General features: G+C 40.7%; 1 protein-coding gene across 2 annotated transcripts; it reads left to right on the plus strand.

Annotated features, from left to right (window-relative positions):
• Positions 1–1,474: 1,474 nt before the first annotated feature.
• LOC134750255 (neo-calmodulin-like) lies at positions 1,475–18,385 on the plus strand. 2 transcript variants are annotated; one of them, XM_063685412.1, is made up of 7 exons: positions 1,475–1,551; positions 4,225–4,328; positions 13,022–13,161; positions 13,828–13,971; positions 14,423–14,629; positions 15,115–15,171; positions 15,800–18,385. In XM_063685412.1, exons 1-7 carry the CDS (start codon positions 1,528–1,530, stop codon positions 15,904–15,906), a joined length of 783 nt encoding a protein of 260 aa, XP_063541482.1. In that variant the 5' UTR covers positions 1,475–1,527; the 3' UTR covers positions 15,907–18,385. The 2 variants fall into 2 exon arrangements, with proteins under 2 accessions (XP_063541482.1, XP_063541481.1); XM_063685411.1 differs by lacking the exon at positions 1,475–1,551 and adding an exon at positions 1,625–1,701.
• The last annotated feature ends 563 nt before the right edge of the window (positions 18,386–18,948 follow it).

Below are 18,948 nucleotides of genomic sequence, written 5' to 3' on the forward strand. Positions count from 1 at the left end.
TATTTGGTGTTAGGTTTTGACATGTATTGAAAATCTTGTTTTTATGCATTGCTAAAAACTTGCATGGCCAACGATGTAATAAACATGTAGGGAGATATTTATCTCAGGCGGGGAGCCCGATTCAGATTAAACAATTTGTTATGGATTTGAACTAGGGAAATCAAACCGTTTTAATTGTATGAGAAAACCGGTTAATAACCGGTTAATAAACGAAATTTCATGAAAATTCAAACCGGTTTGCATTCCCTAGTTTGAACTAGTTTTGATACGATCTTGACGTCCGTCTCGCATCTCACCCGACCCAACCCCTGGACCCAGGTATGCCCTTAAACTACGTCCAAAAGAGAGGTATGGGCACTCTGAATGTCATCTCGTTTCTTTAGTGTGGTAGGGCACAGCACAGCGAATGCCATTCCAGATCTAGAGCAGAGCCCAACTGGGGAAGTACCTCCACCTTACAGAAAACCGCAGATAATACAAGACCCTAATCATAGTGTTGTGTTCCTGAGTCAGTAAGGTTGCCAGACCAGAGCTCGGAGTTAGCGTCGGCAACGCGCATGTAACACCTCTGGAGTTGCAGCCGTCCATAGGCTACAGTGACCACCGCTTACCATCAGGCGGACCGTATGCTTGTTTGCCACCGACGTAGTATTAAAAATAATCTCACGCACGTCTTCCATTTCATTTCGCATCCACCACTTAAGATCAAAACCGTAACAAATGGTTATATCTGATTCGGGCTCGGGGACATTGTCGTTGCCTGAAAGTACGTTAATATCCGGAACGGATTGCATTAGTTAAACTTTTTCAAATAAAAACTTTGTCGAATAATTTACTGCTAACGCTTTAACTGTTAAAAGTTTATTATTCAGCATTGTGTATGAATTTGTTTCATTCTGTTACTAGCCTAGCCTGAAACTTTTTTAAAGTAAGTAATTTATTTTTCACATCACCTATTCGGAAAAGGGCTTCTTCATGTCTGATATGAGGAATCAAAGTGGCACTTTTCTTGCTTGCTAGATGGGATCAAAGTGGCGTTCTACTCGAATAATATTTTGAAACATAATAGGTTTCTCATAGGTGATCTGAAAAGCGGTATGTGTCACAAGTCACATGGTAGCAAAAGTATTTCCGCTTTGGGCGTTAACACTTGAATCCCTCACTACGCTCAGGATTCTAGTTTAGAATCCCTCGCTACTCACGGGATTTTATTATAGAATCCTTCGTTTCGTTCAGGATTCAGTATACGTCCTCGCCGTAAATATGTCATTTTGCTCCCTTGTGACACAATCTTCTATTTGTGTAGAGTGCGAGCGGGCGTGGCACGCCTGCTCCGGCGCGACGAGCCGAGCAAACATATTCTCCGCGGTCAACAACTTCTTCGCTGATTCGCCGCTGGTGAATCAGCTCAAGGGCATCATGGTGAGTCCCTGTAGTTGTGCACTGAGTGCGAGCGTGGCGCCTGCTCCGACGAGCCGAGCAAACAGATTCTTCGCGGTCAACAACTTCTTCGCAGATTCGCTGCTGATGAATCAGCTCAAGGGCATCATGGTGAGTCCCTTTAATTCCATGGTGAGTCCTGTAGTTGTGCACTGAGTGCGAGCGTGGCGCCTGCTTCGACGAGCTGAGCAAACATATTCTCCGCGGTCAACAACTTCTTCGCATGATTCGCTTCTGATGAATCAGCTCAAGGGCATCATGGTGAGTCCCTGTAGTTCCATGGTGAGTCCCTGTAGTTGTACGCAAAGTGCGAGCGTGGCGCCTACTCCGACGAGTCGAGCAAACATATTCTCCGTGGCTCCGTGGCTTGGCAATCGCACATAATGCTTTACTCGTACCGTACTCGTAATTATGTGTAATGCTCAAACTGCATGTGATTAGCGTTCTGTTCAATCAGAATTATTTATATTAGTTGAAGATGATACTTATGTCATTATGCAGCCGTGCGATGGCCTAGTCATTATACGTATTAAAAATTAAAGATATCTAATATACGGTTTTAACACCCCCTGGCACTGACTAAAATAACCGACTTGGTATCGCATTACATCTCAAAACTTTTTTGTAGTAGAAGAATTGCGTTGTGAGACATGCATCTTTTTACATGTAATGTTTTTATGGTTTTTTTTTTACTATGGTATCTGAAGCTACATAAACAAATTACAAACCTAGATATAAATACCTTATCCCATTGTATATAAGTACAAAGTTTCAGAGCAATCTAGCTAGTCGTTTTAAAATGAGAGCGTAACTAAGTTTGCATGGAGAACCGAGCTTGCCGGGGACTTAAAATTAGCATACATATTATTTATATAAAATAAAATAAACCGGACAAGTGCGAGTCGGACTCGCCCACCGATTGTTCCGTACTTTTTAGTAATTGTTGTTGTAGCGGCAACAGAAATACATCATCTGTGAAAATTTTAACTGTCAAGCTATTACGGTTCATGAGATACAGCCTGGTGACAGACAGACGGACAGACGGACAGCGGAGTCTTAGTAATAGGGTCCCGTTTTTATCCTAATTACGGAACCCTAAAAATCATTATTAAACTAAAGAAAAAACTAAAAACTACACACATCTATTACGAATGACCGTTAAGACTACCCTTGACCTGTAAAGTAATAACAGGAAACATGACGCGATTTGATCGAATATTGAATTCCATCGAGCAAATAATTGGCTTCGATCGCAGTCCGTGGCTAGGTCAATTGGATCGGTAACCACACAGTGTAGGCACAATGACAGTATGCTATCTTTGAAGGAATTTATGTTCGACTTTAAACTATCTAAACTATTCGACCGTGTCGCTAAGTCGTCATTTGAACTTTGAATCATTATACATTTTTATTTTAAGTGGCAATAGTTTTCACGACAGTTTCTGTTAGAATTACGCGTTGGCCACGACATTGCGCGACTGGCTTCGGCTAAGGCGACAACCATAGGTGGGAACGAAAGGTCCGATCGCTGTGTCTCGCTCCAACCTATGGTTGTCTCCTTAGCCAAGCCGAAGCCAGTCGGGCAATGTCGTGCGTGTCGTGTGTTAGGTATAGGACCTCCGCTATTGCCTTATTTTTCAACAATGCTCTACCAAATTTATTGTATTCACATAGAATTTTGCGCGTGGCACGTGTTATATGTCGCTACTTATTAAAATGTTATTTATTTGCTTTAAAGTGGAGTTAGAATTTAACAGCGCTTCCAGTTATGTATTAAAATTACAGAACCTCTCATAAATAATAGAGATTTCTATCCATAGCCCATTCTTCAACCCGTCAGACTTAAGGCTCATGATCTCGTATGTTGGGCAGTTAAAAAAACACTTGATCTCACTTTAGCGCGAGCAACTATCTACGTGTGGGCATTCTGTGATTTTCTTATGACCATCAAAGAATATTTCACATCAGTCAGTTTGATCACCTGCACCGAGAGGAGGCTTAGCGGCCTGCGTTCGCAGCCGGACGTAAGCCGACCAAAGAGGTTCGCTACATACGTTTGAAGATGGGCTACTCTTTTTAAATGTATTCTGTTAAGAAAACAAGATCGGGGTAGCGAATGACCTACATTTCTGTGTGGTCTGACTACTCCACATTACTTACTGACCGGTCAGTCTAGTCCAGTCCCTGTGTGTGCTTAAGATAGTTATGGAGTACGGTTTGTTTCCTACATTACGAATATGGACGGTGGTCGTGACAACGACAACCCATACTGAAAAAAATGTTTGCATTGCAAACAAAATATTTTATGTATTATGCTTACACTAAAGTGGACTGCGAACTATATGTCACACCGGCCCACAGCTCTGTTTGTAACAACAAAATCAGTTTTAGGATATTTATCAAAATTTATTTCTTTATGACTAAAGGGGACCACTGATTACCAGTCCGCCAGACGATATCGGCCTGTCAGTTGTTTGGAACTGTCAAATTTTTGTTCTAAGTGACAGGCTAATATCGTCCAGCGGACTGATAATCAGTCCCTTTAAGTTTATTTATTTTTGAATTACATGAATTCGGCTATCTACTTTGCTCCCAACTGGGTTTGTGCTCCAACAGGCTTAATGCATTAAAACTCATTTAATTAAGTGTTACAACCTAATAGTGCATGGCGATGGTCTACTTAAAATCGGCATACTGTAATATAATTTCGTATCTTCCCATCTTATGGTAATAATAACAAGGATCCAAATAACATGAAAAACTTAAAAAGCCATGTTCTTTCAGACGAGACAAACTAGCAGTGGCGGGGGTGAGCCGGGACCACCGGACGAGCCTTCTCGCCCCGCCAGCCGGGGCCCTCCTTCCGTAGCTCTGAGCCACTCTGAGAGGTAAGGTGTAAGTTAAACTTGGTCGGAGCGAAAACGAGCAGATTGAGCCTTCTCGCCCCGCAAGCTTATAGCATTTCGTAGCATTGATTCCATCGGTCTGAGTGGAGTGACTACCAAGGTCATTTTTTACCTACAACTCACAAACACTGCACACTACTCACAAATTTCTTTGTAGTTTTACATATATATGTCAAATGTATAATTATTGGTGCAATAAAGAATATTTACTTGAATACTGGAACGTATATACCTACTACGCGTAGCAAGTATACGAACACAGAATGTCGAAAATAATCCCATAGCGCAGTCACGTAAAGGCTACGTGAGAACAGTAGCTGTCTACGGCGTAGCAGGCTGTCTTCTCACTTACTTGATAAACATAGAGGCATATTCTGATTTTAATAACAAGTTACGAATTGGATTCGTTATGAATATGGTCTGTCAGGATGTCGCTTAAGTGTGCCAATAATTAACATTTAGCATAACAAGCAATAAGTTAAGTATCATAGCAAGTAGAATAATTTAGTTAATTATCTTACCTGCAGGCAAACTGTGAACAACAGTTTTGCAGGAAACTGTATAAATTGTATGTATAATTTTTGAATAATAAATCTCTCTATCTATCTATCTAGTGTCAAAAGTGAAGTTTCTAGTTTAAGAAAATCACTTTAGACACTGACATTATATCATACCCATAACTACCCAGATCTAATTCATTACCTGTTATTAAAATCAGTATAGACCTTACGATCCACAACATCTACCTATGCGTAATCTGAGAGTGAATGAAGTGAATGTACCGTGGTTTTAGTGGCCACTTGGCTCGTTCGGCGCTCGCTGAGTGATTGGAATTTCCCGTTCTTGCTACAAGCTACGACGCTTGCAGTATTTGCAGAATTCTTGAATACAAAGTCGCAAAGGTCCGCATACAGAATCAAAAATATCTATATAATATCATTGTAATAAAGGCAAACTTATGGTAGGTTAAGATTGTTAACACTGGATCATTCCGTTTTCTTATGCCAGTATCTCGAGTAAGATTTGTGAACAATTGTAGACATAAACAAGTTTGGGAACAAATAAAATTATTTTATTAAATATTTTGATGTGTCGCTACAACGTAAATCCGTAAGGAGTTCGTTTAGGAGGTGCAAGCGCGCACTGCTTGCCCTTAGAGCTGGTCAAAGACGCCTAGTCTTACTAAGATGGCATATAGTCGAGAAATTCGGACGGGCACCGCCGTGGCGGGGTGGCCTAGGGGTTCATGGCGTTAGCCGCGATAGCTAAAGACGCCGGTTCGAATCCGGCCTTCACCACTGGAGGGCTTCGTCACTTTTTCTTTTTCTTTAATATATGACATCTATTACAGTTTTTATTGTAGACATAATTTATTCAAGTTTAATTATGTTATATATTATTTGCCCACGCAGCGAATTCACTTAAACAGATCTCACTTTATTGAAATATTTACTAAGGTTAGTAAAAATTTGTTACTAAGGGGCACCTTTTATGCGGAAAAAAGTATTAGAAATATTTAGCGTTTGCTCAGAATTTACGATAATTACTGAGCACCAGCACACAGTCAACCCTTATTATCAATGAATTGCAACATTGATAAAGGAGTCATGCGTATCAAAACCTCAATAGATTTGTATCAGAATTTTGCTAACAACTCAATCGCTGGCAGCATTCTGTGAATTGCTGGGTTATCGATCCTTTTGAATGGGGTTGGCCGGTCGAAATAATTAGCAGATGGCGCCAGCATAGCTTGCCCTGTCAAACCCTAGAATTGTGTCAAATTTTTGTTTTTAAATGCCCTGCATGCCAGCCCTTTAAGCCAAATCTCATAGAAAACGGGGCAAGCTATGATGGCGCCATCTCTGCAAACCTTTGACAGTTGCCAACCCCATTAAAGCGTTAAATAAAATGAAAGGGTTCTTGAATCTATTGCGTGCGTATTTTTTCCCGACTGATAAAAAGCGAGGTACTGTATAGTTTGTGTAATTATTGAATGTTAGGCGTATTATGGGTACCTAAGGTAGGTAACCTATAATATTTACACATCTTTTTTACACATCTTTATTGTCTTTCTCTATCGTCTTTTACGTATAATATTACTAGTCTTTTTATTTTTGCAAAAGTCATAAATAACGTGTAGAAATTTCACAGTTCACTCTTTAAGCATGACTGACATGACTCACGCTAGAACGGTCCGGGTCCGGGTTGAGGCGTGCGACACTTCGAGTTCTATAGAAAAGCATTACGGGATCACTTATCACCCAATGAAGAAATATGAAGTGTCGGAAGCCTCGGCTCAGACCCAGTCCGTTCTAGCGTGTATTGTTTTTTTCTTCTTTTTTTTTTATAAACTGATCGGCGATTGGCCCTAGTCACACCTGGTGGAAAGTGAAGACAGGGCCTAAGATGAAGCTCACCGGTTCAGTAACAGCCTATTCACTCTTGCTTTAAAGAGACCGAGATCATATTGATCAGGGAATACAGATCATTTATGTTTTTGTGTATACCAAAACATTCTGTTAAATTATTAGATACTTATACAGAAAAGTAGCAATTTTCATTAGAATCCGGGAGTTCAATTGAAATACCCGTTTGTGTTCCAATTTTCAACACAATGAGGGCTACCGCGTTTAATTTCGCCGCTAGGCGCGCTAGTGTAGATGGAGGTTTTTCAAAATGTCAAATGCATAGAAGTTTTTTGGGTTTCATGCTTTTTTATCGGGAGTTTTCACTCCTCATTCATAAATTGTGGATTGTGGTAAATCTTTGTCCATCTTGCTCAATAAATTATCATATAGCTCAATAAATGTTAGTGGTTTAAAAAAAGTGCCAAATAAAATATATAATATGCAAAATTAAACAGGTTGAAAAAAATGGCACATTTTGACGTTAAAATACCTTTGTGTATATTAGAACGTATTGATTTTATACAAATAAGCATAGAAGAATTTTGAGATCTGTTTTTCTGGACCTACATCTACAGTGGCGCCAACTAGTGAGCACAAAAACGGTAGCCCTCATTCCAAAAGGGATCGTGTGAATCAAGAGCCTGAAGCGAGAACCGCCTGAAATGCGAGAATGATTTATTGCACGCAGTTTATCGTGTGATTAATTAAACTATTTAGGGAAGCAAATAATTTCTTCCTTAATACAATAAATAATTACTTTCACTTGTTTCGAGGCTAAAAACAATTTTAAGGTCAATTTCTTTATAAATCTATGACATTATTCTACTACGGGAACAGTGAATTTTTAATAGCTTATGTTTGTAGAGTCAAGTAGAGCACACGCAGTGCAGGTTTTATTTTTAATGTCAAACTTCTATGAAATTATGACGTATAAATAACACTGTCACTGCGTGTGCTGTCAAAATCATTGCAGACTTTTCTTGGTTTGACTCTATTTACAGATTGGCCCAAACGTTGACGTAAAACATTTTTTTTAAACTATGTTCAGAAAATGGAAACCTTTTAAATACTCATACGCCTTTATCGTTACGAACGTAACGTCAGGTTTGTAACGTCAGGCCATAAATAAGCGTGCCACGCGCTCAGACACAATGGCACGCGCTCAGACACAATGGCCACGCGCTCAGATACAATAGCCACGCACTCACTTAAAAGGAACAATGGGTTTAGGCGTAAAAATCATTTGAGAAGATTCATACTATACCTACTACTTTTGAGTTTTGACATTGGCGAAATCATCATAAATTTGAATATAAGCCATTTTTTGGAACAAAGTTCCTTATGGCACGGTATGGACTTGACGGATGGGCGACTGACTAATAGGCGACGGATGACTAGGCGAAAAAAACTAAGTTTTCCGTCACTAGCCTCCGTCACGACCCTTTCGTAACTTCGTTCCAATCAAGTGCTCCATTAACATGAACATGTAAATGATTTCCTCATATATGTGATGTGAAAAGCAGTATGTAAAAAAGTGTAAGTTTTCCGTCACGAGTTTCCGTCACGAATCTTAATTAACTTCGTTCCAACTGACTGTTCCACGACACTACGCATTTCTAGAGAATAATTACAAGTATAATTACACGTTTCAACGTAAGAATCCATCATAAATTACTTCTCCAATAAAATACTCAACCTCTTTTAATAGGCGAGTAAACATTCACAGCGTCCTAAGCAGAGATTTGTAATAAAATTCGCTATAAATTCTCGATGGCCCAGCGGGCGCAAATCGATACAAATCACTCTAGAGTACATACAGCCTGAAATGACGTAAATGGTGTGAATTTCAATGGAGTTACGCCTTTTTGTCAGAGCCCATAAAGCCTACTTTACAGCATCTTTACAGAAGGTAGACGTAGCGATTGACTTCTTGAATTTTACATTAAGGGTGTTTACCCTTTTATTAGTTACGCTACGAAGCCTTTTAGGATCGTACCGGAAGACATTCGAACATACATTTTAATATCAAAATGATCATTAGTTAGTGTACTGGGACACGAGACGCACGGGCGAATAATACCTACACATGATTTACACACACACAAGAAACATAATGTTGACATTGCAGCATTGAACGTATAGAACCGGCACAGAGAACCAGTATTTTGCGCCATGAGTTGCTGCCGTTTTGGCATCAAACCATAGAAACGGAGCGTGAAGCTCTCGAACTAAACGCGTAAGCACCATGAATTTCACGTCGCTTACGACGTTTTGATCGCGTGGTACAGGTTGTGATTGCGACAATTTTATTGTTTGGTATGTCGTCTCTATAGTAATAATAACTAAGTGCGCTAGAGGGCTACAACCGTAGCAGTCGTATATTTTTTGCTTTGAATAATTATAGCAAATTAATATCCGCGTGTCACTAATGGCATAGAGTAACTTATACTACAGCGGTACTGTCATAGTAAATTTTGTAACCACAGTAAATTCACTGCCATCTATCGACACACTTTAAAACTAAAAATGAAGATTTATAAAAAATGTATTTAAATATGGATAAATGATTTTTTTTACTTGCATTAATTATTTTTATGATTTTGACCCATGTTCTTTCACTGATATGCGTAAAAATTGTTAAATAACAAACGAAACCGTCAACGCCCTCTATACGACAGTAGGCCAAAGCTAGTAGCGCCCTCTGATCTAGAGTCAAATTTTCTTGATTTTTGAGGCACGTTTTTTCCTTAGACTGTATCCATCTATTACGGAGTTATATCTTTGCTAATGGGAATGCAACTCGCACTGCTTATTTTACTTCTATTGCTTCGATCCAGATGCGCTGCGAGTGTGTAAAAATTAGGCCATTGTAAACTTCGAATGTTTCTAGCCACGGCCGTTTTCTCGCCCTTTCACAAGACCCTCGCCAAATTATTCACAATATTTGAAATATCGGCTCACTTTCAGACCTTTTTTTCTGGGATATAAATGTAGGAGTCTCGTTTTAAATAATGGTTATCACTTTTTCAGTGTGACGCGAATGTTAGGTTAGGGCTCATTTAGACGGCGCTCAAACTCGCATGCGATTTTAGTTACATGCGGACTATTGAGGTTACTATACTAGGTTAGATCAAATTTTGCCGACCGATCAAATACCTCTATGTAATGAATCCGCATGCGACTAAATGTGCCCATAAGGTAGTTATTAAAGTGTAGGGAATTTTAAATATTGCGGTATCTTGGCTGTTAGCGTGGTACAATCTCTCAGCTGTATAACTTCTGGTATCAAACGGAGGCCGCTTAACCGGAATTTTCAGTTTTTAACACTCTTTCACATAATCCAATAAAGACATCGGTTTCGGTACCATTTTAACCAATAAAAAGCCGCTGTCGATGACTAGATGATGACGTTGATGTCAATGGCAGGAGGATGATTGGCATTATTCACTTATTCACGTGATAAAATAAACTTCACTCTTTAACACCGCGCGACAATTGCGTCCATCATAGCTGTGCAGATGGCGTATTATGATCGCACTTATCGCATATGATGATATGATATAATATAAAAATACCTACACATACTTAACGCATGCACTGCCAGGGGGCGTGGCCTAGGAACAAACTTGTATGACGGTGAACGCACATGTGCGTTGGGGGCAGTGAATGTGCTTGCTTGTACCTATATTAATACAAGCAAGCAAGTACCTACAATAAACTATACTTAAATTGCTTCACGCGGTGCAAAAGCAACGAATAAATAACAGTTATATTAAATTCTAATTCGCGAGTAGGATCTCCTTCGTTCATGCTGAAAAGAGGGTCTCTGGATAAACAAAAGAGGTGCTATTGCAAACGCTTACCAAGCGTAGGTGATTCGTATTTTAATACATCAGCCACATCAGTGCCGTTACAAAATATCATTCCGTTATGGAACTGTAGGTCGTAGGTATTTGGGATTTGGGGGCATCAGAAAAAAATGCACCATTAAATAACCAATGCATCATTACACCACCACCAATAATGCACCATTAATGCTCCATTTACTTTTTGTAGAAAAACTACCTTACGTTTGGGTTAAATCACGAGATTAAAATAAAATTTAAAAGTGATTGTTGCTAGGCCTATTTGAATAAAGAATATTTTGACTCTTGACTCTTGAAAAACCGGCCAAGTGCGAGGTGGACTCGCGCACGAAGGGTTTCGTACCATTACGCAAAAAACGGCAAAAAAATCACGTTTCATGTATGGGAGCCCCACTTAAATATTTATTTTATTCCGTTTTTAGTATTTGTTTTTATAAGCGGCAACAGAAATACATCATCTGTGAAAATTTTAACTGTCTAGCTATCACGGTTCATGAGATACAGCCTGGTGACAGACGGACAGACAGACAGACAGAGGAGTCTTAGTAATGGGGTCCCGTTTTTACCCTTTGGGTACGGAACACTAAAAAGAAAAAAAAATGTACCTACGCTTGCCAAACCTGACAAAATATTTCGTATATTTTTCTTCTTTAAGTTCTTAGTAGAAATAATAACCCAGGTAGTTTTTCGAAAAAAAGTAAAATTGTACACTTTTAGTGCTCTATACAAAACTTTGTTCATAGGGCACTTATGGGATCACTTCGGTCTTGCAAAGTCTGTTAAATTGTTTTGTTTGTCTGAAAATGCCTATTTACACTGACTGGTCCCAGGTAAGGTCTGAGAATAACACGGTCGAAAGGTCACTCTTCCTTATTGTGTTACGCAACAAAAACATTTACACACGCATGCGAAGGGTTTCATTTCTGTCAAGATTCGGGTCCTCCCTCGGGCACCCTTAGTTTTGGATTATGTTGACGGGAAAATATTGCCAGTTTATATAAGCTTATAAATAGATTGTACGTACGAGATTATTAAGCGACTAATCCATACCTGGGATCAGTCTGAATATTTTGTACAATTTACTGAATCCCAGGAAGCAATAAGCAATACCTCCTCAGAGGATAGAATCCTCTGGAGTTGCAGGCGTACATAGGCTACGGAGACTGCTTAACATCAGGCGGGCTGTATGCTTGTTTGCCACCGACGTAGTATAAAAAAGCAGATATTTTTTGCTTCGTAATTATAGTACCACAAACGCAACAATACAATGCAAATTGAAAAAAATGTAGAAAATAAACTGAACTAAATGTCGTATATTAAGAAAAAGTGACCAAAGCCCCCGTGCCCAAGGCAGGAATCGAACCAGCGTCCTCGCGTATCGCGGCAGGCGCCTTAGTCATTTTTCATTCGGCGCCCCCTGGCTGATATAGCAGGTAGTGTTTCTACTTGAAATAAAAACAAATTAAAACATTTTCTGAAATAATTTAATTTGTTCTAATACTTCTAAATAGTAATAGTAGACGATGTTTAGCATCTTTACGTTAAAGCTATATGACACTAATAAGACTCTGACTTTTGACATCATCATCATCATTATTTATTCATGAACAATATTAATTGTGTATGAAACATAAAAATATACGAAAAATCTTTACATTGCTTAGCAATAAAACAATAATTAACAATTAAAAATAAACATAAATAATATTTACAAAAGCATTAAAAGCATTACAAAATATAATAATATGCCCTTTAAAGCATTTCCAGCGTCCGATTTTGGCCCAAATAGTTTCGGCAAGTTTCGGTTTTACGCGCCAATTCCGTAATGCCTGATTAGGTAAGCTGAAGGAAGACGCATATTTTATCTTAACCACTAAAGCATGAATAACAAACGAGCTACTTACTGAAAAGCACAAAATTTAAGGGCGTCCTGCCTGCGTGCACCCGCGTCAACTCGCGGACGCCATAAAAAGGTTAGAACATAAACATGACCCGGGTATGTCCTTAAATTACGTCCAAAAGAGAGGTATGGGCACTGTGAATGTCATCTCGCTTTGTCTGGTAGGGCACAGCACAGCTGATGTCATTTCAGATCTAGAACAGAGCCCAACTGGGGAAGTACCGCCACCTTACAGAAAACCGCAGCCAAACACACTAGACCCTACTCATAGTGTTATGTTCCTGCCGGTGAGTAAGGTTGCCAGAGAGCTCAACGAGGGTGCTCTCGAGTTGCAGGCGTACATAGGCTACGGAGGCTAATACTTAACATCAGTTGGGCCGTGTGCTTGTTTGCCACCGACGTAGTATTAAAAAAAAGACCCCTTAGACCCATCTTTCTTATTTGAGCGCTCTCCTTCATCACTTCAATCATCCGTACGTTTATAACCTGTTATTGTTGCAGCCAGCTGTCTCAGCGATCAGTATCCCCCGTACGTGTCCAACGACAGGTGACGTTCCTCAAACCGGCCGCCGATACCAACCTTGACAGGAAAGCGTCCATCGTGGATGAGACTAGTGGCATTACAAGGACCCAGATGAAAGGTGAGACTGTCATTTGTTAAATTGGGAAGTGACTGTACGCAAAGCTTTTTTCAATTTTTATTTTGGAACAATCTTCCACAAATCGACCTAGCCCCAAACTAAGCAAAGCTTGTACCTACTATGGGTGGTGACTATATACTTAACATATAGATAAATACATACAAAAAACACCCATGACTCAGAAACAAATATCTGTGTTCATCACACAAATAAATGCCCTTAACGGGATTCGAACCCGGGACCATCGGGTTCATAGGCAGGGTCACAACCCACTAGACAAGATCGGCCGTCTTTAAAAATTTAGATTAGTGGGAGGTCACGTACGTACTCTTAGGGCGTCGGCTAGCTGGCGCGGGTGATCGGAGCGGGCGCACGATACGCGGGTGCTATATTGTAGGTAAAATCCGTCGCACGCGTCCGCGTGCTATCTGTGCAACCGCGTCAACTAGCGGACGCCCTTGCCGGGTACAATGCTCAAGCGCCACTCGTGGGAGTGAGAGCAAACAAGTGTCCGCAGGTTGTGGTTTGCCCCTGTTTTCAAACAACCATTTTATGCTGTCCGCTATTGTTTCGAATTAAAGCGTAATGTGTAATAAAAAACTATGTTTTTGAGTTACTCAGTTTACAAATTCCGTTGTCATTTGTAATGAAATTGTTTGCCCCCAGAATTTCGCGAGGCGTTCCGCCTCTTCGACAAAGATGGTGACGGCACCATTACCAAGGAGGAGCTGGGGCGGGTCATGCGCAGCCTCGGACAGTTCGCGCGTGTCGAGGAGCTTCATGATATGCTGCAAGAGGTCGACAGCGATGGTGAGAAGCTATAAAATGTAATGTAGAATATAAGGACAAATCCGCAGCTGAAGTCCGGAACATTTCGTTGTGGTTTTGATAAAGCATATCTACCTACATCTATTTGCAGCCAATAGCACGATGTCTTAATACTAGTTAATACTGCAAGTCCACTGCAAGTACTAATGCGGGCGCTTACATCTGCCCAATCATCATATAAACTATCGTCAAGTGTGGGGACAGAAGGGGTAACATTAGACTAAGGAGATATTCCCCACTTATGTAAACTGACGGCAGGGTACTTTTTACAATGCTTGAATCAGGAGAACAAGTGTTAAGGTGTACCTTAAAAATGTATTTTCAACTGGCTAGATATCAGTCCCCACAGGATCCCTACTTGACGGTACGTCTTAAACTCTAAAATGGAAGGCATTTGAAACTGATCCAGAACTAACACGCACTGCATTTCCAGGTGACGGCAACGTAAGCTTCGAGGAGTTCGTCAGCATCCTCTCCAAGTCCATGTCAGTGGGCAGCGGCGCTAGCTCCGCCGAGCAGGAGGAGCGCGAGCTTCGCGACGCGTTTCGTGTGTTCGACAAGCACAATCGCGGGTACATCTGCGCGTCTGATCTGCGAGCGGTGCTGCAGTGTCTTGGAGAAGACCTTTCCGAGGAGGAAAGTAAGTGAAGCTTAATGTTAGCAGTTGTAGAACTGGTCCATGTAGCTTCGCGACGCGTTTCGTGTGTTCGACAAGCACAATCGCGGGTACGAGTACATCTGCGCGTCTGATCTGCGAGCGGTACTGCAGTGTCTTGGAGAAGACCTTTCCGAGGAGGAAAGTAAGCGAAGTTTAATGTTAGCAGCTGTAGAACTAGTCCATGTAGCTTGGCGACGCTTTCCGTGTGTTCGACAAGCATAATCGAGGTTACATCTGCGCTTCAGATCTACGGGCTGTGCTGCAGTGTCTTGGGAAGACCTTTCTGAGGAGGAAAGTAAGTAAACACAGATATTATGCCCGTGCTCGAGAACTGGTGTGTGCCATCAATAAACATTTTTCTAAATTTATTTGTTTAGATAGCCGCAGAAACTAACTATTCATTATCTTTTGAAACTATTTATAATGAAACGAATGTTTTTGTTAATACATATTTCACTTAATTTCAGTCGAAGACATGATTAAAGAAGTGGATTCAGACGGAGATGGACGCATTGATTTCCTAGGTAAGGTTACCATTTTTAGATATAGTAGAGTGCGTGTGTACCATATATTAGTTTTCTACTGTACAGGTCGATTCACAAGAGCTGGCACGAAAGGGATGAATTAGGAAAGAAAACATATATGTGTATAAAATTAACCAATAAAATAAAATGGTGGCTCTGACTGTATACCCATACAGGTGTAACAAGTAACAAGTTTCACTCATACAAAATGTAAGTTTCGTACATTCCATGCATGTCAGCTTTCGTGAATTATCCTGTACTAGCATGCACTAGGTTATATTATACGGTTAACCTATATCAATTCGCAACAGGTGTCGGCGCTTACGGCTTATATTTCACATAAACTACTATCAACAAATTTGAGACCTAGCTCTCTCTGCAGTGGCGTAGCTAGGCGTGGGCGAAGTGCGAAGCCCACTGCCTCGCGCCTGGAGGGGCCTCGCGCGTGTCCCCTCCGGTCGGGCACATTAAATGAAAAGGGCCTTGCAGATGCGACTTCGCCCACGACTAGATTAGTTCACGCTACACCACTGTTCATTTCTGAAACGAATGTAGCTACAATTTTACTGTAGCTATAGGTAGGTACCTATCCCTTAAAAGCTGACCTCTTTTACCGATTGTGTTTCAGAATTCGTCCGAGCGCTTGGCGAGCCAGAAGACGCCTGTGATGACGAGGACGAAGATGACGTCATTGACACTGATATCGCGCTGCCGAGGCCTGTTGCCGCCAACTAAATTGATCAACTAAACCAGGAGCCGGCAAACCGCGGCTCGAGAGCCGCATGCGGCACTTTGGAGGGACAAATGCAGCTCTTCAAGTCGTCAAAAAGATTTACAGTCAAGAGTTCTTTAGACCTTTAAAATCGACATTTGTGGGTCTTTACGGTTCCGAAAACTGGCGATTGTTACTGCAGATGGCTCTTCTTCTAAAAAGTTTGGCGACCCCTAAACTGAACCAATTTACTGGACAGTCGCCATCAGATATATCGGAGCAGCTAAGCACTACACAAGTCGTATAATTTCGGACTCGAGATGACTATTGTTCCTGTGCCTACCACAATGTTTGCGGGAACAGACAAGAAATAATCGGATGGAAGTTGATCGCTAAAATGACCCTTCAAACGAATTTCAATCATAAAGTAGCATGTACCATGCAATTTTGCAGCTTGGCTTGCATTATTATCAGGTATCGTTTACCGTTTTCATAAATGAGCTCTTTAATTTATGTTCACTAAGAGTTTTAACTGGACTTAATAAACCCGTGAGCCACGGCCCGTTCCGCCCTTAACGCTCGAATTTGCTAGTGAAAATATCCTTAACTTACAATATTAAAGTTATAATCTATGCCTATTTACAATTATAATTACGTCAATTTAATACGGTTTTAAAATATTGCGCGTGTAAATAGCTTAAATTCGTGGTTTATATAACAGTCTCCATCCTGTATTTAATACCTAATGTAATCAGAGTGAGATATAGCTTGTAACAGGCATGAATATGATCATTGTATTATTAACATATCTTATATAGGTAGGTAGATATACTCGTATGTATGGAATTTCGAGGACACGTGGCTTGAGAAACAAGATATAGACATAGAGTTGCGAGGGCTGGCATGAGTGCCAATGGTGTCACAAGGAGTGTAGGGTTAAGAAGGGTGTCTTAACACGGGTAAAACAAAGACAAAGTTTTTACCCGTGTCTTATATTTACCCCACCTGACCCTATCCTTATTTAATTTTGTCCCCGCCTTGCTCAAATGGAAAAAGGTGCATTCATATGAACTATTCCTATCTGTTCCCGCCTGATGTTTGGCGGTGTTCACGTGGGGGAGGGACAAATGGGAATACACCTCACAAGAGGATGAGGAGGGAGGAGGAGGATGCAAAAGACGGCGGGAAGTTTATGAGAAAGTCGTACCCGGAGGATGCAACGGGATAAAAAGTGATGTGCTACGGTCGTAACGCGACGTCGTAGCTGATAATATGGGTTTCCCCATAAGTAACGAAAATGCTTCGTAGAGGCAAGAGTTCAGCAAAAAGGAAATTAACTGGATCATCCAAACCAGACCAAAAAAGTCGTTGAAAAGTGATCGGCTTTTCCTTATGTGTAGCTACATGTATATATTTGTAATTAGCAGTGGCGTAGCTGGGCGTGAGCGAAGTGGGCCGTCGCCCACGGCCTCGCGCCTCAAGGGGAGCCTCGCGAGGCCCCTTCGAGCACGGTGAAAGAAAAGGGCCTCGCAGATGCGATTTCGCCCACGGCTAGATTAGTTCATGCTACGCCACTGGTAATTAGCTTGTCCTCGAAATTAATTGAACAATTCAGGTTTCCTAATACTAATACATATCTTAACAGGGATTAATCTACTTTCAAAATAACTCGTATTTTTAAAGAACTGGATTTATGAATTATATCTACTTAGACAGCTCAGGGCTCGAGTAAGTAAAATACAACGCTAATGACAGTTATGATGAATAATAAAAAAATGGTTAACTAAATTATACCCTATGGTGCCAATCAACAGTGGGCTAGACATAGAAGTATGGGAGTTAAACCGCACTAAAGTGATGTCCACTACCCAAACTTTTGATGACAACTTAGTATCAAAATAAGTACCTACACGCAGAAATGGTATACCAGGCATTAGGGGGGCGTGAAAGGTAGCGAACACGTAGAGGTTTTTTTCGGCAATTTAATTAAATGTATGTAAGCTGTACGGTCAATACGGGTAATTGTGGCTACGTGTTAAGTGTGGCTTGAACTTAACTTTGAGGTCTGTTTACATATTGATTAGTGATTTGCGGGTTCGTACATTTACCACACGCAAGAATGTAAGAGCTCGCAATAAACACAAATCAATGTGTTAACAATGTGAAGATCAGCTACACTTGGCCGCATTCCATATTTACCTTACTCTACGCGGATTCCGCCCCTGCCTGTCATAGTTGTCATAAGACGCACATAGAGACATTGCGACAATAAGGACCGTGCGCGTTGGAGGGTATGCCATCTTATGGCCTGAAACAGAAACATAAACCTGTACATTGCTAAAGCAAGTGCTGCCATCTACTGTTCTCGTACGTTTTCTTGTGCACAGTAGGTTCTGCCATTTTGTGAGCTACATTGGAAGCATATACTTCACATTTACGCCTCGCGCCAAAAATCTGACGGCTCCTGTGCTGCCCCCTATAGTTCATGCACGCTCCCTACTATGCTATACAGATAGGGACCGTGCGCGTTGGAGGGTCTGCCATCTTGTGGCCTGAATCGAAACCATAAACATGTACATCACATGTACTTTGACACTTCACGCCAAAGCAAGTGCTGCCATCTTGTGGGCTACTTTGGAAGCATAAACTACACATTTACGCCTCGCGCCAAAAATCTGACGTCTCCTGTGCTGCCCCCTACAGTTTATGCACGCTCCCTATACCCTACGAGTAGGCAAGAAACCTTGGAAGTTATAAATCATAAATCCAGTTTTTTTCATATCCAGATTGTAAAAGTATAAATCAAAATATACAAAACAAATTAATAACTATCAACTAGACATTACAATTTATGGAAAGATTGAAAATATCCAAGTTAATTTTAATATCGATGTTGTGACTTATGGTAAATATTGACCAATAAAATGTACCAACTAAAGAATTCGTATTATTTCGACTGGTTCCATTTTCTGAGGAAATGCTTCATATCCATATGAAGCGACGAATCACAGGAATATAAAGCCTGACCAGGAATATATGATCACGCGCCATGTTGCGGAATTTCA

The sequence above is a fragment of the Cydia strobilella genome, chromosome 19 (genome assembly GCF_947568885.1).
Source record: "Cydia strobilella chromosome 19, ilCydStro3.1, whole genome shotgun sequence".
Lineage (NCBI taxonomy): Eukaryota > Metazoa > Arthropoda > Insecta > Lepidoptera > Tortricidae > Cydia > Cydia strobilella.